At 42.0% G+C, this 13,711-nt stretch overlaps 1 protein-coding gene across 8 annotated transcripts in view; it reads left to right on the plus strand.

Annotated features, from left to right (window-relative positions):
• The first annotated feature begins 8,608 nt into the window (after positions 1–8,608).
• Positions 8,609–13,711, plus strand: part of SUGT1 (SGT1 homolog, MIS12 kinetochore complex assembly cochaperone) — a 35,415-nt gene continuing 30,312 nt past the window's right edge. For 2 of the 8 annotated variants that reach the window (XM_063792161.1, XM_063792162.1), the window contains exons 1-3: positions 8,609–8,766; positions 9,059–9,175; positions 9,263–9,320. In XM_063792161.1, the coding sequence (XP_063648231.1) occupies positions 9,138–9,175; positions 9,263–9,320 (96 nt within the window). In that variant the 5' untranslated portion in view covers positions 8,609–8,766; positions 9,059–9,137. The other 6 variants (XM_024348559.3, XM_509801.8, XM_063792164.1 and 3 more) reach the window with 5 other exon arrangements.

The following is a 13,711-nucleotide window of genomic DNA, read 5'->3' on the forward strand; positions in this document are numbered from 1 at the left end:
GATCTTTGGTGGAATCCGTAGGCTGCTTTTTCATCTGGTGGCTGTGGCTCTCTGGTGTTTTGTCCTCAACAGCCACATCTAATATGAGCACTGGGAAGAAGACTCTTTCTAAGGCTGCTCAGCTTTAGAGTACATTTCTTGATGGTGTGAGCTTGGTGTCCTGTCTCAGAGTCACTAGTTTCCCAGCCTGAAACAGTTGTGTCTCAATGCCCTCCATCCTGCCTTTTCCACCCGGCCAGTTACACACCATTCTAGGTCTGTTTTGTAGCACTCCACTTCCAAATACCAAATTGTCTATCAGTTTGGATTCTTAGTCATAAGCAACAGAGATGGATTCTGGTTTTCAGCATAAGATAAATTGTATTAGAAGAATATTGTGCTGCTTGCAGAATGGCCAAAAGGACTAGAGAATCAGCATCAGTCTGAGCCACATGGCTGGGAATAAATCCTGGAACCATACTGCATAACTGGTCGGGTGAGGAGATTGTAGCCACTGTTGCCAAGCACTGACACACTGCTTTGTAACACTATCTGCTGCTTCGGGAATTTGATCTTGACACATGTGCTACTGCATCTGGAGAGGATACACTAAGGTCCTTCCTTGATTTGTTGTTGCTAACCAGTTACCAATTTTAAAGTATGTGCAAGTTCAGCTTAAGTTGTTTGGCATTTTCAGCTTTTATAGAGGGAGACTGGCTCGGTGGGAAGACTCAAGGAATTCCCCAGACATAAGAAGGAGCTGAATTCTAAGTAACCCAAAAGAAAGACCTACTTAAGGACAAATCCAGGTTTTGTGGGGCCAAAATTTACACAATTTGTTGGGGTTGTGGGAGTGGGGAGGGGATTTATTTAGGAAAAATACGTACAAAATTATATTAACAAATTAGATAGGGTTTGAAGGGGCTTTTGCAAATAAACACCCCTGAAGCTGTACTTCCCAAATCACTCCGCTAGCTCTGATTTCAAGCCCACTCTGCTCAGCACAGGTTATCTCATGCTGGTTACCTCCTATATGTTCTTCAGGCTTTGGCTGAGACATTACTTACTCTGAGCTTTCAAAATCTTCTGACTGCTTTCACAGAACCCTTTAATCTCTCCCATTTAGACATATATGACACTATAATAACTGCCTGTTGATATGCGTGATTCCAACACTAGATTATTAAGCACCAAGATTGCAGTCATTTTAGTATCCCCAGTCCCTCGCATAATATCTATACATAGGAGGGATTCAATATTTATTAAGTTAGAAAACTACATATTCTCCTTGCCTTTTTTTTCTTTCTTTTTTGAGACAGGGTCTCGCTCTGTTGCCCAGGTTGGAGTGCAGTGGCATGATAACAGCTCACTGAACCTTGACCTGGGCTCAAGCAATCCTCCCACCTCAGCCTCAGTACACTCAGTGGACTACAGGCATGCACCACCACATCTGGCTAATGTATTTTGTAGAGAAAGTGTTTTACCATATTGCCCAGGCTGGTCTCGAGCTCCTGGGCTCAAGGGATGCTCCTGCTTTGGCATCCCAAAGTGATGGGATTACAGGTGTGAGCTACTGCGCCTGGCCTCCTTGTGCTCATGTTCTTATGTTGCTTACCACCATCCATATGCTGATGACTATCAGTTCTTATCTATAGCTCTAAATGTGTTTTAAAAAAATAGCTTTAGGCCGGGCACGGTGGCTCACGCCTGTAATCCCAGCACTTTGGGAGGCCAAGGCGGGCGGATCATGAGGTCAGGAGATCGAGACCATCCTGGTTAACAAGGTGAAACCCCATCTCTACTAAAAATACAAAAAATTAGCTGGGCGTGGTGGCGGGTGCCTATAGTCCCAGCTACTCCGGAGGCTGAGGCAGGAGAATGGTGTGAACCTGGGAGGTGGAGCTTACAGTGAGCCGAGATCACGCCATTGTACTCCAGCCTGGGCAACAGAGCAAGACTCCATCTCAAAAAATAAAATGAAATAAAATAAAATAGCTTTATAGGGCTATAGTTGACATAAAGCAAACCATGCACATTATTTAAAGTGTACAGTTTGAAGTGTTACATATGTATACACTCGTAAAATCATCACCATAATCAAGATAGTGAACATACCTATTACCCCAATGTTTCCTTATGCCCCTTTTATTCTTGAAATTCCACCCTGCTCTCCAGCCCCCACCCCCACCCAGTAAACCAGTAATTGTCATACAGATGAGTTTTAAAATTTTTCAGGATTTTATATAAATGGAATCATACAAAATGTACTATTTTTGTCTGATTTTTTTCACTTAGCATAATTTTGAGATTCATCCGTGTTATAGTGTGTAGCAATACTTCATTCCTTTTATTGCTGAGCAGTATTCCATTGTATGGCTATACTGGCTATACTGCTGTTGTTTTTTGTTTGTTTTGAGATGGAGTCTCACTCTGTCGCTCAGCCTGGAGTGCAGTGGTGTGATCCTGGCTCACTGCAACCTCCACCTCCTGCATTCAAATGGTTCTCCTGCCTCAGCCTCCTGAGTAGCTGGGAATATAGGTGCGTGCCACATTTTTTTGTATTTTTAGATGAGACAGGGTTGGCCAGGCTAGTCTCAAACTCCTGATCTCAGGTGATCCACCTGCCTTCGCCTCCCAAAGTGTGGGATTACAGTCATGAGTCACTGCACCCGGCCAGCTGTACTACTGTTTATCCATTCACCTATTGATGTACATTTGGGTTTCCAGTTTTCAACTGTTAACCATTAAAACTGCTATAAACAGACACAGACATTTTGTACAAACATTGCATGAACATGTTATTTCATATCTCTTGGGTGCTAATTATGTAGCAGTGGTCTAAGTCATTTTATGATTGTGCCTTTTTACATTCCTACCAGTGGTGTATGAGTCTTCCAGTTGCTCTACATCCTTGCCAACATGGTCAGTCTTTCTCCTTTTAGCTGTTTAAATGGGTGTGTAGTGGCATATGGTTGTGGTTTTAATTTCTATTTCCCTATTGACTTACAGTTTCTGAGTTTTGAGACATCTTCATATATTCTGGATGCAAGCTCTTCATCAGAGATGTGATTGCAAATATTTTCATAGTGTAGAGTCTTTTAAATTTTGGTGAAGTCTAATTTACAAATTTCTTCTTTTATGGATCATGCTTTTGGTGTGCTAAGAAATCTTTGTCTAACCCAAGATCACAAAGATTTTCTTTCCTCTAGAAGTTTTATAGGAGTTGTAGCCCCATAATCCATTTTGAGTGAATTGTTGTACATGGTGCAAAGATACGCACTGAAACTCACTTTTTGGCACATGTATATCCAATCTGTTTTAAAGTCTCTCCTTTTCAACTGTTTTTTCTCCACTGAATTACCTTAGGACCTTCGTTAAAAATCAGCTGTCTACATATGGTATGGGTCTATTTATGGATTCTCTGTTCCATTAATCTGTCTATTTTTGTGCCAATACCACAAGGTTGACAAGTCTTGAAATGAAGTAATGTTATCTCTCCAACTTTGTTATTTTTCAAAGCTGATTTGGCTATTGTAAGTCCTTTGCATTTTCATTTGAATTTTTCCCCCATTTGAATTTTAGAATCAGCTTGTCAACTTCTAAAAGGGAAAAGCTCTGGGATTTTTTATTTATTTATTTTTTTGAGACGGAGTCTTGCTCTGTCGCCCAGGCTGGAGTGCATTGGTGCAGTCTCGGCTCACTGCAAGCTCCTCCTCCCGGGTTCACGCCATTCTCCTGCCTCAGCCTCCCGAGTAGCAGGGACTACAGGTGCCTGCCATGACGCCTGGCTAATTTTCTTGTATTTTTAGTAGAGACAGGGTTTGATTGTGTTAGCCAGGATGGTCTCGATCTCCTGACCTTGTGATCCGCCTGCCTCGGCCTCCCAAAGTGCTGGGATTACAGGCGTGAGCCACCGCGCCCAGCCAGCTCTGGGATTTTTAAATGTACTTTATTTCAGAGATGGGGGTCTCTGTTGTCTAGGCTGGTCTCCAACTCCTTGCCTCTAAGCGATTCTCCTGCCTCAGCCCCAACAAGAACTGAGATTAGACATGAGCCACCATGCCTGACTAGGGATTTTGATTGGGATCATGTTGAGTCTATAGGTCAATCTTGGAAGAACTGAGATCTCAACAATATTGAGTCTTCTTGACTCATGAATTTGGAGTAGCTCTCCATTTGTTAGTTTTCTTTAACTTCTCTCGGCAATGTTGTTGGGTTTTTTTTTTTTTTTTTTTTTTTTTTTGAGACAGAGTCTTGCTCTATTACCCAGGCTGGAGTGCAATGGTGCAATCTCGGCTAACTGCAACCTCCGCCTCCCGGGTTCAAGCAATTCTCCTGCCTCAGCCTCCCAAGTAGCTGGGATTACAAGCACCCGCCACCATGTCCAGCTAATTTGTTTTGTGTTTTTAATAGAGATGGGGTTTCGCCATATTGGCCAGCCTGGTCTCAAACTCCTGACCTCAGGTGATCCACCCGCCTCGGCCTCCCAAAGTGCCAGGATTACAGACGTGAGCCACCACGGCTGGCTGCAATATTTTTTAGTTTTCGGTGCACATCTTGCATATCTTTTGTCAGATTTATTTTTCAGTATTTAATATTTTGATGTTACTATACATGTCATGACTCTTTGCATTTTAAATTTTGATTGTTACTGATTTTGTTTTAAATCTTTTTTCTGTTGAAGTATAAACTTGGTAAAGTGTACAAATCTTTTAAAAATTTTCTCTCTTTTTTTTAAACTTCTCTTTGGGAAAGCTTTATTGTGAAAAAGACACAAATAAGAGATTTTGTTAGATTCAGTTTGAAATTATCAAGTGTAATACACTTAAGGATGGCTTCAATGTTAGACTGGGATGGTTTTCTCTTTTAAATGAAAAGGATCCCTTTCCTAGGAAAATGTTAGGTAACACAGTATAAGTGACTATTTTCACTCTTCAGTTTGAAGATCAATTATCCTTCAATAAATGCCCACTTAATCCAGCATGGTTACTCCTCCCCTTCTTTAAATTACCAAAGCTAAGTACATTGGTATATTTAGTTGTGTCATTTGCACATGAAAACTTTTTTTTTTAACTTTTTTTTTTTTTTTGCGGTAAGTCTTGCTCTTGTCCTCCAGGCTTGAGTGCAATGGCTCGATCTCGGCTCACTGCAACCTCTGCTTCCCGGATTCAAACGATTCTCCTGCCTCTGCCTCCCAAGTAGCTGGGATTAAGGTGCCTGCCACCATGCCCGGCTAATTTTTGTATTTTTTAGTAGAGATGAGGTTTCACCAAGTTGGCCAGGCTGGTCTCGAACTCCTGACCTCAGGTGATCTGCCCGCCTCGGCCTCCCAAAGCGCTGGGATTACAGGCGTGAGCCACTGTGCCCGGCTGAAAACATTTATTAATAACTTCTTAAGCATTTGTCTGTCCTTCCTCCCAAGATTTCAATAAACCGATGCCAAGAATTTATGGAGAAAATTATAAAAACTTTACTAAAAGACATACGAATAACTGAATGAAACAAGCAATTATGTTCATGGACTGGAAGAGGCAATACAAGGGAAATATATCATTTCTCCTCAAACGAATCTGCAAAATCAAAGTGAACAATTTGTTGTTGTTGTTGAGACTCACACTGTTACGTAGGCTGGAGTGCAGTAACAGGATAAGAGTCTCAACCTCCTGGGCTCAAGCAATCCTCCTGCCTCAGCCTCCCAAGTAGCTGAGGCACGCGCCAGCATGCTTGGCTAATGTTTTTTATTTATTTATTTTTTGTAGAGACGAGGTCTCGCCATCTTGCCCAGGCTGGTCTTGAACTCCTGGGCTCAAGTGATTTTTCTGCCTTGGCTTCCCAAAGTGTTGGGATTACAGGCGTGAGCCACTGCACCCAGCCTGCACAAATCTTGTGCATAACTTGATAAAATTTTGTTTGAATACACTGCTGTGATTACCAGCCAGATCAAGATATGTAACATTTCCCGCATCCGAGATTTCTTCATGCTCCTGTTCCCCACCCTCCCTGACAACCAGGAGGTTCCCTTATGATACCTCTCATCTAAGTGGAATCAATCATGATGTACTCTGTCTGGCTTTTTTTTTTGTTTGTTTACCACAACTTATGTATATAAGCTTCATCCATATCGTTGTGTGTAGTAGTCGTTCATTCCTATTGCTATGTAATATTTTTTTCTCCTATTTAAGGACATTTAGATTATTTCCAGTTTTTGCTACCTTGGGTAATGCTGCAATGAATATTCTTCTACATGATCATAAATAATAAATACTCTTGGGTATATGCCCAGTGGTAGAATTATTGGGTTATGGTCTGTGTATAACTAGCTTTAGTAGATAGTGTCTGATATAGTTTGGATATGTGTCCCCACCCAAATCACATGTCAAATTGCAATCCCCAATGTCGGAGGTGGGGCCTGGTGGGAGGTAACTGGATCATAGGGGTGGGTTTCTCATGAATGGTTAAGTACCACCTCTCTTGGTACTGTCCTTGCAACAGTGAATTCTTGTGAGATCTGGTTGTTTAAAAATGTGTAGCACCTACCCCCACCCTACTTGCTCCTGCCATGTAAGATGGCTGCTCTACCTTTGCCTTGTGCGGTGATTGGAAGCTTCCTGAGGCCTCTGCAAAAGTAGAAACTGCTATGCTTCTTGTACAGTCTGCAAAACCATGAGTGAATTAAACATTTTTTCTTTATAAATTACCTAGTCTCAGTTATTTATAGCAATGCAAGAACAGACATATGGTACCACAGTTTTCCAAAATGATTAAACTCTCACCAACAATATATGAAAGATACAGTTGCTACATATCCTTGTCAATGCTTGGTATTGGAAGTCCTTTTAATTTAAGCCATTCTGGTGGTAGTTTTGGTATCTCATTGATTTCAATGTCCATAATATATAGAACTTCTTTTCATGTTGGGCCCATAGGTCGGTCTTGGAATTCACCCTTTCAGAGGCCATACATATATGTGTATTGGTGCATGGCAGAGGCTGGTGTACACACATTAGTGTATGGCTGAGCCATAACTGGAGCATACCTGAGACTAACCCTATGGTTTAAGAACTTACGTTTGGAGTCCTGGGCTAAGGAATCCAGGAGTAGCCAACCCAGAGATTCACTCCTTATCTATGAAGGACATCCACATCCCTGGCCCGTATCTTACGCTGTACAGATCAAGGCCCTTTGTTTGGGGTTAAATGGAGGTTGCTAGAAGGAGAGTGCTAAGTGAAAATGCTATATAGACTACGTGCTTTTTACAAATGGTAGCAGTTCTCCAGGTCAGCCCTCCACCACCGGACCACCCTTGTATGTAAATCCTGAATAAACCTTGTCTCCTTCACTGACTCTGCCTCTCTTCTTACAGTGCCATCCCAACTGGAGTCAGTGGGGTCCAGAAGGACAATTGGCCATTTAGATAACATTTGAAAATTAACCAAGGTAATTCACAGTAACATTAAAAAATACAAATGAACATTTCAATAAAGGCAGAAAAAGCAGTTGATATTCAATGCTTTCCTCCTGATGTTATGACCAAGACAAGGAAGTCCATTATCACTGTTTTTATTCAATAGTGGAAACACTAGCCAGCAACAAAAGGCAAAAATAAATAAAAATAAAAGGTATAAAGGTTACAGAGAAGTTAAACCATCTTTATTCGTGGATTGCAAGATTTTGATCACAGAAATTCCGAAAGAATCTACAGAGTATTACAAATAACAAGGGAACTTAGCAAGATGCTTGCATATAAGGTCAGTATGTTAAAATCAATATTGTTTATTCTTACGAGTAGAATATAAAAAAGTCAAAATGCCATTTAACATTGTATACAAAACACTACTCAAGAATAAATCTAATGAAAGATATATATGATCTCTATACTGCAATCTATCCAAGCACAGCTGCATTAAAATATAGATATATGTGCAATCTACAAAATATTGCCAGGAGAAATTAAAGACCACTTAAATAAATGGTGGGGGAAGAATGATATTCATGGATTGAAGGACTTGTTGTTAAGATACTAGTTTTCCCAAACAGATCTATAGATTCAATGCGAGCCCAATAAAAAATCCCCCCCCCCTTTTTAACAAGCTAATTCCAAAATTCACCTAGAAATACAAAGGCCGTAGAATAAGCCAAAACAATCTTGGGAGAATAAGTTACAGGACTTAAAGATTTATTATAAAACTACATTAAATTAACATAGTTTGGTACTGGTATAAAGTTAGACAAAGACTACTCCCTCCCGCTCCTCAATCTGCCCCCATCCCTAGAACGTGCTGGCAGCTTTCTCCATCCGATCTGCAAGGGTTAAAGGGCGCTGAGGAAGGGCTGACCGACTGGGGTGGGAAACAAAGCGGCACTGAGATAACTTCAGGCCACCTTCCTCCCCTCAGTACCTTCGGATGAAAGGTTTCCCTTCTTGGTCTGGGAAGCCCACTAAGAAGAAAGCCTGGGCTGTAGCGTTCTGGGGAAGTGAATAGTACGGCCGCCGGGCGCGTCGCCCCAGGAACCAGAAGGCTTTTTGCCGCTATTAGAGCAGAATGACTTCCGGCAAGTCCCAGCCGTTTAGAATTCCCAGCCCAAAGATCGCGGGGATCCACGCGTCATCCGGGCCTCTGCTCCCGGAAGAGACCACGCAGCCGCGGAAGACGTAATGGAGGCGAAAGGGCTTGGCTACCTGTGGCAGCCATGATAAAAACTAGGGAAAATGGGAGCTCGAAGTAGCTTGCGTTATTAACAGACATACAAACGCCCCTAACCGCCACACGTTCCTTAGGGATGACAGTACGTTACAAAACTGCTTCTAAACTACTACTGAAAGCTCCGTGGGAGGGCCCGCTGGCGTGGGCGCGGTGGAAGGGAGGGAGAACGTGTACGCCCCAGGCCTCCGTAACCATGGCTGCGAGGGGCGGGGACTGGGAGCGCGGGTCCTGGGCCGGGGTGGGGCTGGGAGGAATCGGTCCTCCACTGTCCCAGCCGGCCCCGCGCCGGCGTGTCGCCTCCCGTCCCCCTAGCAGCGCGCTGCGTGGCTGCTCGCTGGCTATTTAGGACGGAAGCTCGGTTGGTGTTTCTCCAGAAGTTTCCCCCTTGGGCGGCCGTGGAGGTGGTAACCGTAATAGTAGCAGCTCCGGCGGCAGCAACAGCGACTACGAGGGATGGCGGCGGCTGCAGCAGGAACTGCAACATCCCAGAGGTGCATGTTTTTCTTTCCCTTTGCTATTTATTTTATCCCCCTTTCCTTGGCTAGTGAGCCCTGCTGAAGTCGTTGTTTTCCTGACAGGTTTTTCCAGAGCTTCTCGGATGCCCTAATCGACGAGGACCCCCAGGCGGCGTTAGAGGTGAGAGAGCCCATTTCTGCTTCCTCCACTCTTCTTAGGGGAGCTGGGCCACTTCGGGTCCCCGCTGACCCGCCTTCTCCCCGCACCGCCGGACAGGGACCCAGGCTCCTGTTGATGCTGCGTCTCAGCTCCGGTATTGAGATTCTCGGTCTCTTTTCTCTGTTACACGGTAGCCGCGTTACCCCAGACTCCTGTCTTGCCCTTTCCACTCCCTACAGCTCCTGAGAAAAACCTCCTCTATTTCTTGGGAGCATGGTTGGCATTTGTAGTTTGGCTGAAAGGATTTTTTTAAAAATGACATTTATGATTAGAGAAGTGGACTCTGGGCTCGATGAAGTTAATTTTTTCGTTTGACAATAATTCTTGCCATTCTTATGTAAAAGTGTCGGTAGGAAGTTAGTCTACTGGAGCAAAACCCTTTTCCCTCACGTCCCTGAAACTTTCCAGATGTCTTATCACAATTCATTATTCACTCATTTGTATATTCATCAAAATTTTTTTTGGAGTGGCTGTGTGCAAAGGCGCTGATTGCTGTGGGTTAAAGTCTTGGTTATATACTCAGCTAACCTAGAACTCACTTTTTGGAGGTGTGCAATGAAGACAAACCGTAAAGCTGTAAAGGAATGTAAAAGATCAAGAGTTAAGTAATAAGAATTAAAGGAGAACCTAAAGATAAATGATGCTGCGGGTCACAGAATTTAGCCAGGAGTTTTTGTTTGTTTTTGCGTTAAATCACAGAAAAGAGGAAACCTGTTTTGCTGTTACGTTTAACAATTTGAGGCAAGACAGCGTCTTTTCTAGCTATGAGTTTTATAAGAAATGTGCCACATGGTACTAGAGCCTCCGTTGAGGAGATCTTTGAGTGGAGATTTGAAGGAACAAGGGAATTAACTTGGAAGCTCTGGGGAAAGAATATTCCAGGCAGGACCAAGAGCCAGTGCAGATCCTGAGGTAGGAATGAAGTTGGCCTGTATGTGAAGCAACAAAAAGGCCCTTTTTATTAGAGGGCCCATTTGATTAAGAGAGGTTGGACAGGAAACTAGGAGCCAGGTCCTATAAGGCCTTTTAGGGTCCAGGTATGTTTTTTACACCTAAATATACAGACCTTTAGATACTGGGAGTAAGGCTTCTGGGATGAGTTTGGGTATAATGTTACAGGAAGCACTGAGAATTTTTCTCCATAATTTCTTGTATTAGCTAGACAGCTATTACTTTTAATTGACATTTGTTATTGTCGTGTTAGACCTAGTGCTTCCTTTGGGAATCCAGTTTATATAAAAGTTGCTTTTAAACAGTATTAACATAATGAATTTTACTGTCACTTTCCATCTTCTTTTACTTTAAAAATTTTTATGGAGGCATATATGATTTATGTAAATAACACAGATTTTAAGTCTATAGTTTGATGAGTTTTCACATGTTTACACCACCAGATTAAGATACAGAGTATCTCCATTCATAATGCTTCTTCTCAGCCAGTAATTCTTCTTACTGTCCTGCTGACTCCTGTTTTGACCTCCATCACCATCAGTTAGTTTTGTTTGTTCTTGACTCATAAACAGAATCATACAGTAGGTGCTTTATTGAATGTAGACACTCTGTTTTTGCTTTAATGATTACATAAGTATACATTCATATTGTGTGAAGTAGTAGTTCTTTCGCATTGCTGTGTAATATTCCATTGTATAAATATATGTTGTATAGCCGTAAGTACGGCGCAATTTATTCTAACAGTGGACATCTGGGTTATTTCCAGTTATTAGCTAACATAAAGCTTCTGTGAATACTCTTGTACATGTATTTTGGTGAACACATGCATTTCTTTTGGTTGTATGTACCTAGGAGAAGAATTGCCTAGGATAGTCATGTGGCTAGTATTAGTACCTTGGTTTTTAATGTATGGCTCTTGGACCAGCATTATCAGCATCACCTGGCAATTCATTAGAAGTGCAGCCGGGCGCGGTGGCTCACGCCTATAGTCCCATCACTCTGGGAGGCCGAGGCGGGCGGATCACGAGGTCAGGAATTCGAGACCAGCCTGGCCAACATGGTGAAACCCCGTCTCTATTAAAAATACAAAAAATTAGCCGGGCATGGTGGTGGGCAGCCGTAATCAGCTACCTGCGAGGCTGAGGCAGGAGAATCACTTGAACCCTGGAGGTGGAGGTTACAGTGAGCTGAGATCGCGCCATTGCACTCCAGCCCAGGCGACAGTGAGGCCGGGCCATCAAAGGCATTAAATCCCAGCACAGGGTTTTCAGTTTTATCATATGATTATGGAGATCCGTCAAGAATTTGGAGGAAGGAAAATGAAATTTTCTGAATTACAAAACCTACTTTAAAAGCAGAGTAGATAGCGAATTGGAGGAGGCACAAGGGATAGTGGATAGCAGGAACATGGTAGTGCAGACCGGGTCAAAGATGAATATCTGCATGTAGGGCAGTGATTGAGGGCATGGAGGTGAGTTGTTTTATGTAAAATGCACCGGACTTGGTGACGATTAGAATATAAGGGATGTCTCCTGAGTTTCTGGCTGGGGGAATGTTGTAGGAACTGGTGCCATTCATTTAGATAGCACTTAGGATGATAGCACTTAGAAGATTGCCTTCAGCATGGGGGAATAGGTTTGAGGAGAGAAAGTAGTTTTAGATTGTGAATATTTGTATATGAGTTGCCTCTGGGACATTTCAGGTAAAGTTTAGAGAAAACTATACGCTGATGTTGCTCAGGACCACTGTCTAGGCTCAAGATAGACTTGAGTCATCAGCATGCATCAACACATATGTGAAGCCCCCCAGTAGTTAAGGAATCAAAGAATGTTTGTAGAGGGGAAGAAGTCTTAAGTACTGAGCCCAAGGAGAACATTCGTTTTTAAGAGGCAGCAGAATAGTAAGCTGAAAGGCCTGGTTATTATTGTCAAGGGCCACAGAGAGATCAAGTCAGATAGGAATCAGTTGGATTTTATAAGGGGTTATTAGTGACTTTGAGAAGATTAAGACTAGAGAGGCAAATATTTTTGTATTCTATGGCAAAGGAGATGCAGTCAAAGTAGAGACCGGGGAAAAGGCTGAAAAAAGTCTGCAAGAAGAAAAATCAATACTTTTCATTGAGTGATTCCTGGATGTCACATACGGATCTAGGCAAGCCCAACACCCTGGAGTCATCTTCAGTTTCTCTTATCCCACATGTTCACCCATTAGCAAGTCTCTCTGCTTCTAATATGTTCCAACTTAATCGTATTTCTCTTCATCACCTCTGTGGCTAAGATCCTTTTCTAGCCTAGACTTAATGTAGTAGTTTCCTAAGAAGTCTCCGTTTCCAGTCTTGATTTGATAATGTATTTACCATACTGCAGCCAGAATGACATTAAAAAAAAGTAAATTGGACCATGTTCCCCTTACTAACAGTGAACTTTCCATGGCTTTCCATCAAACGTAAGGTCCAAATTCCTTGTAACAGCCTGCAAGCTACAAAGTGAGGCCCTTAAAGTAGCATCTTACAGCTTCTTTGCTCTCTTGATTTGAGCCTTACTTTCTGTTGATTGACTGTAACCCCATGTGAGTTGAGGAGCATCTGTATATGTTGCTTTCTGAGAGTCACACTACTAGGTTAAAGCAAAGTCAATGATACATGTGGCTCTTGAAATAATTTTACCATTTAAGAAAACTACCAAATCCCTAGAGTTTGTAGGCAGTTGGCAGAAAATAAAAGTGTTCCTGCACTTGTCTTTGATCTCCCTAATTGTGTAATCTCTTACATCATTATTTTTCCAGCTACCACACCTATATGTTGTGACTGCACAAGTTAAAAAAGTTTCAATCTCTAATGTTAACTCTTGGTAGTTGACATAGCCATCTATTAGATTGTATCTGGGCTTTGAACAGAATATTTAGTTGGGTTTTATTAGAGTTGTGTGCTATTGATAGAGGCTAGGAGAGGGCCAGGTACACTTGATTGTGTATGTATTGATTGTCTTAACCTCCCTGAGTTTTAGATTTAACTTCTGGTCTTTTTTTGTTGCACAGCTTAACATTTTCTAGGAATCTCAAATTCTATATGGTGTTTGAATCTTCTTCAAATTAGTAGGAGGAAATCTGTAATGGTCAATGTGTAACAATTAAACTCTTCAGAATATATGAGCTGATAATAATGATCATTTATTAAGTTCTATAGACCAGGAACTAAAAGCTTTATGGTACAGAGATACTACATTAGATTGCCTACTTTTGGGAGGAGGGGCAAGAGAAGTGGGGGAGATATTGATCCTTTTATAAGGAAAAACTCCAATATTATATCCCTGTTATCTTTCCTCCAAATAGCTTCTGACAATAAGTTACTTGATTAAAAATTATGTTTTAATTAGAATTTGATGGCTTCTTACAAACTTTTA

Source organism: Pan troglodytes, chromosome 14, assembly GCF_028858775.2.
Source record: "Pan troglodytes isolate AG18354 chromosome 14, NHGRI_mPanTro3-v2.0_pri, whole genome shotgun sequence".
NCBI classification, from domain to species: domain Eukaryota; kingdom Metazoa; phylum Chordata; class Mammalia; order Primates; family Hominidae; genus Pan; species Pan troglodytes.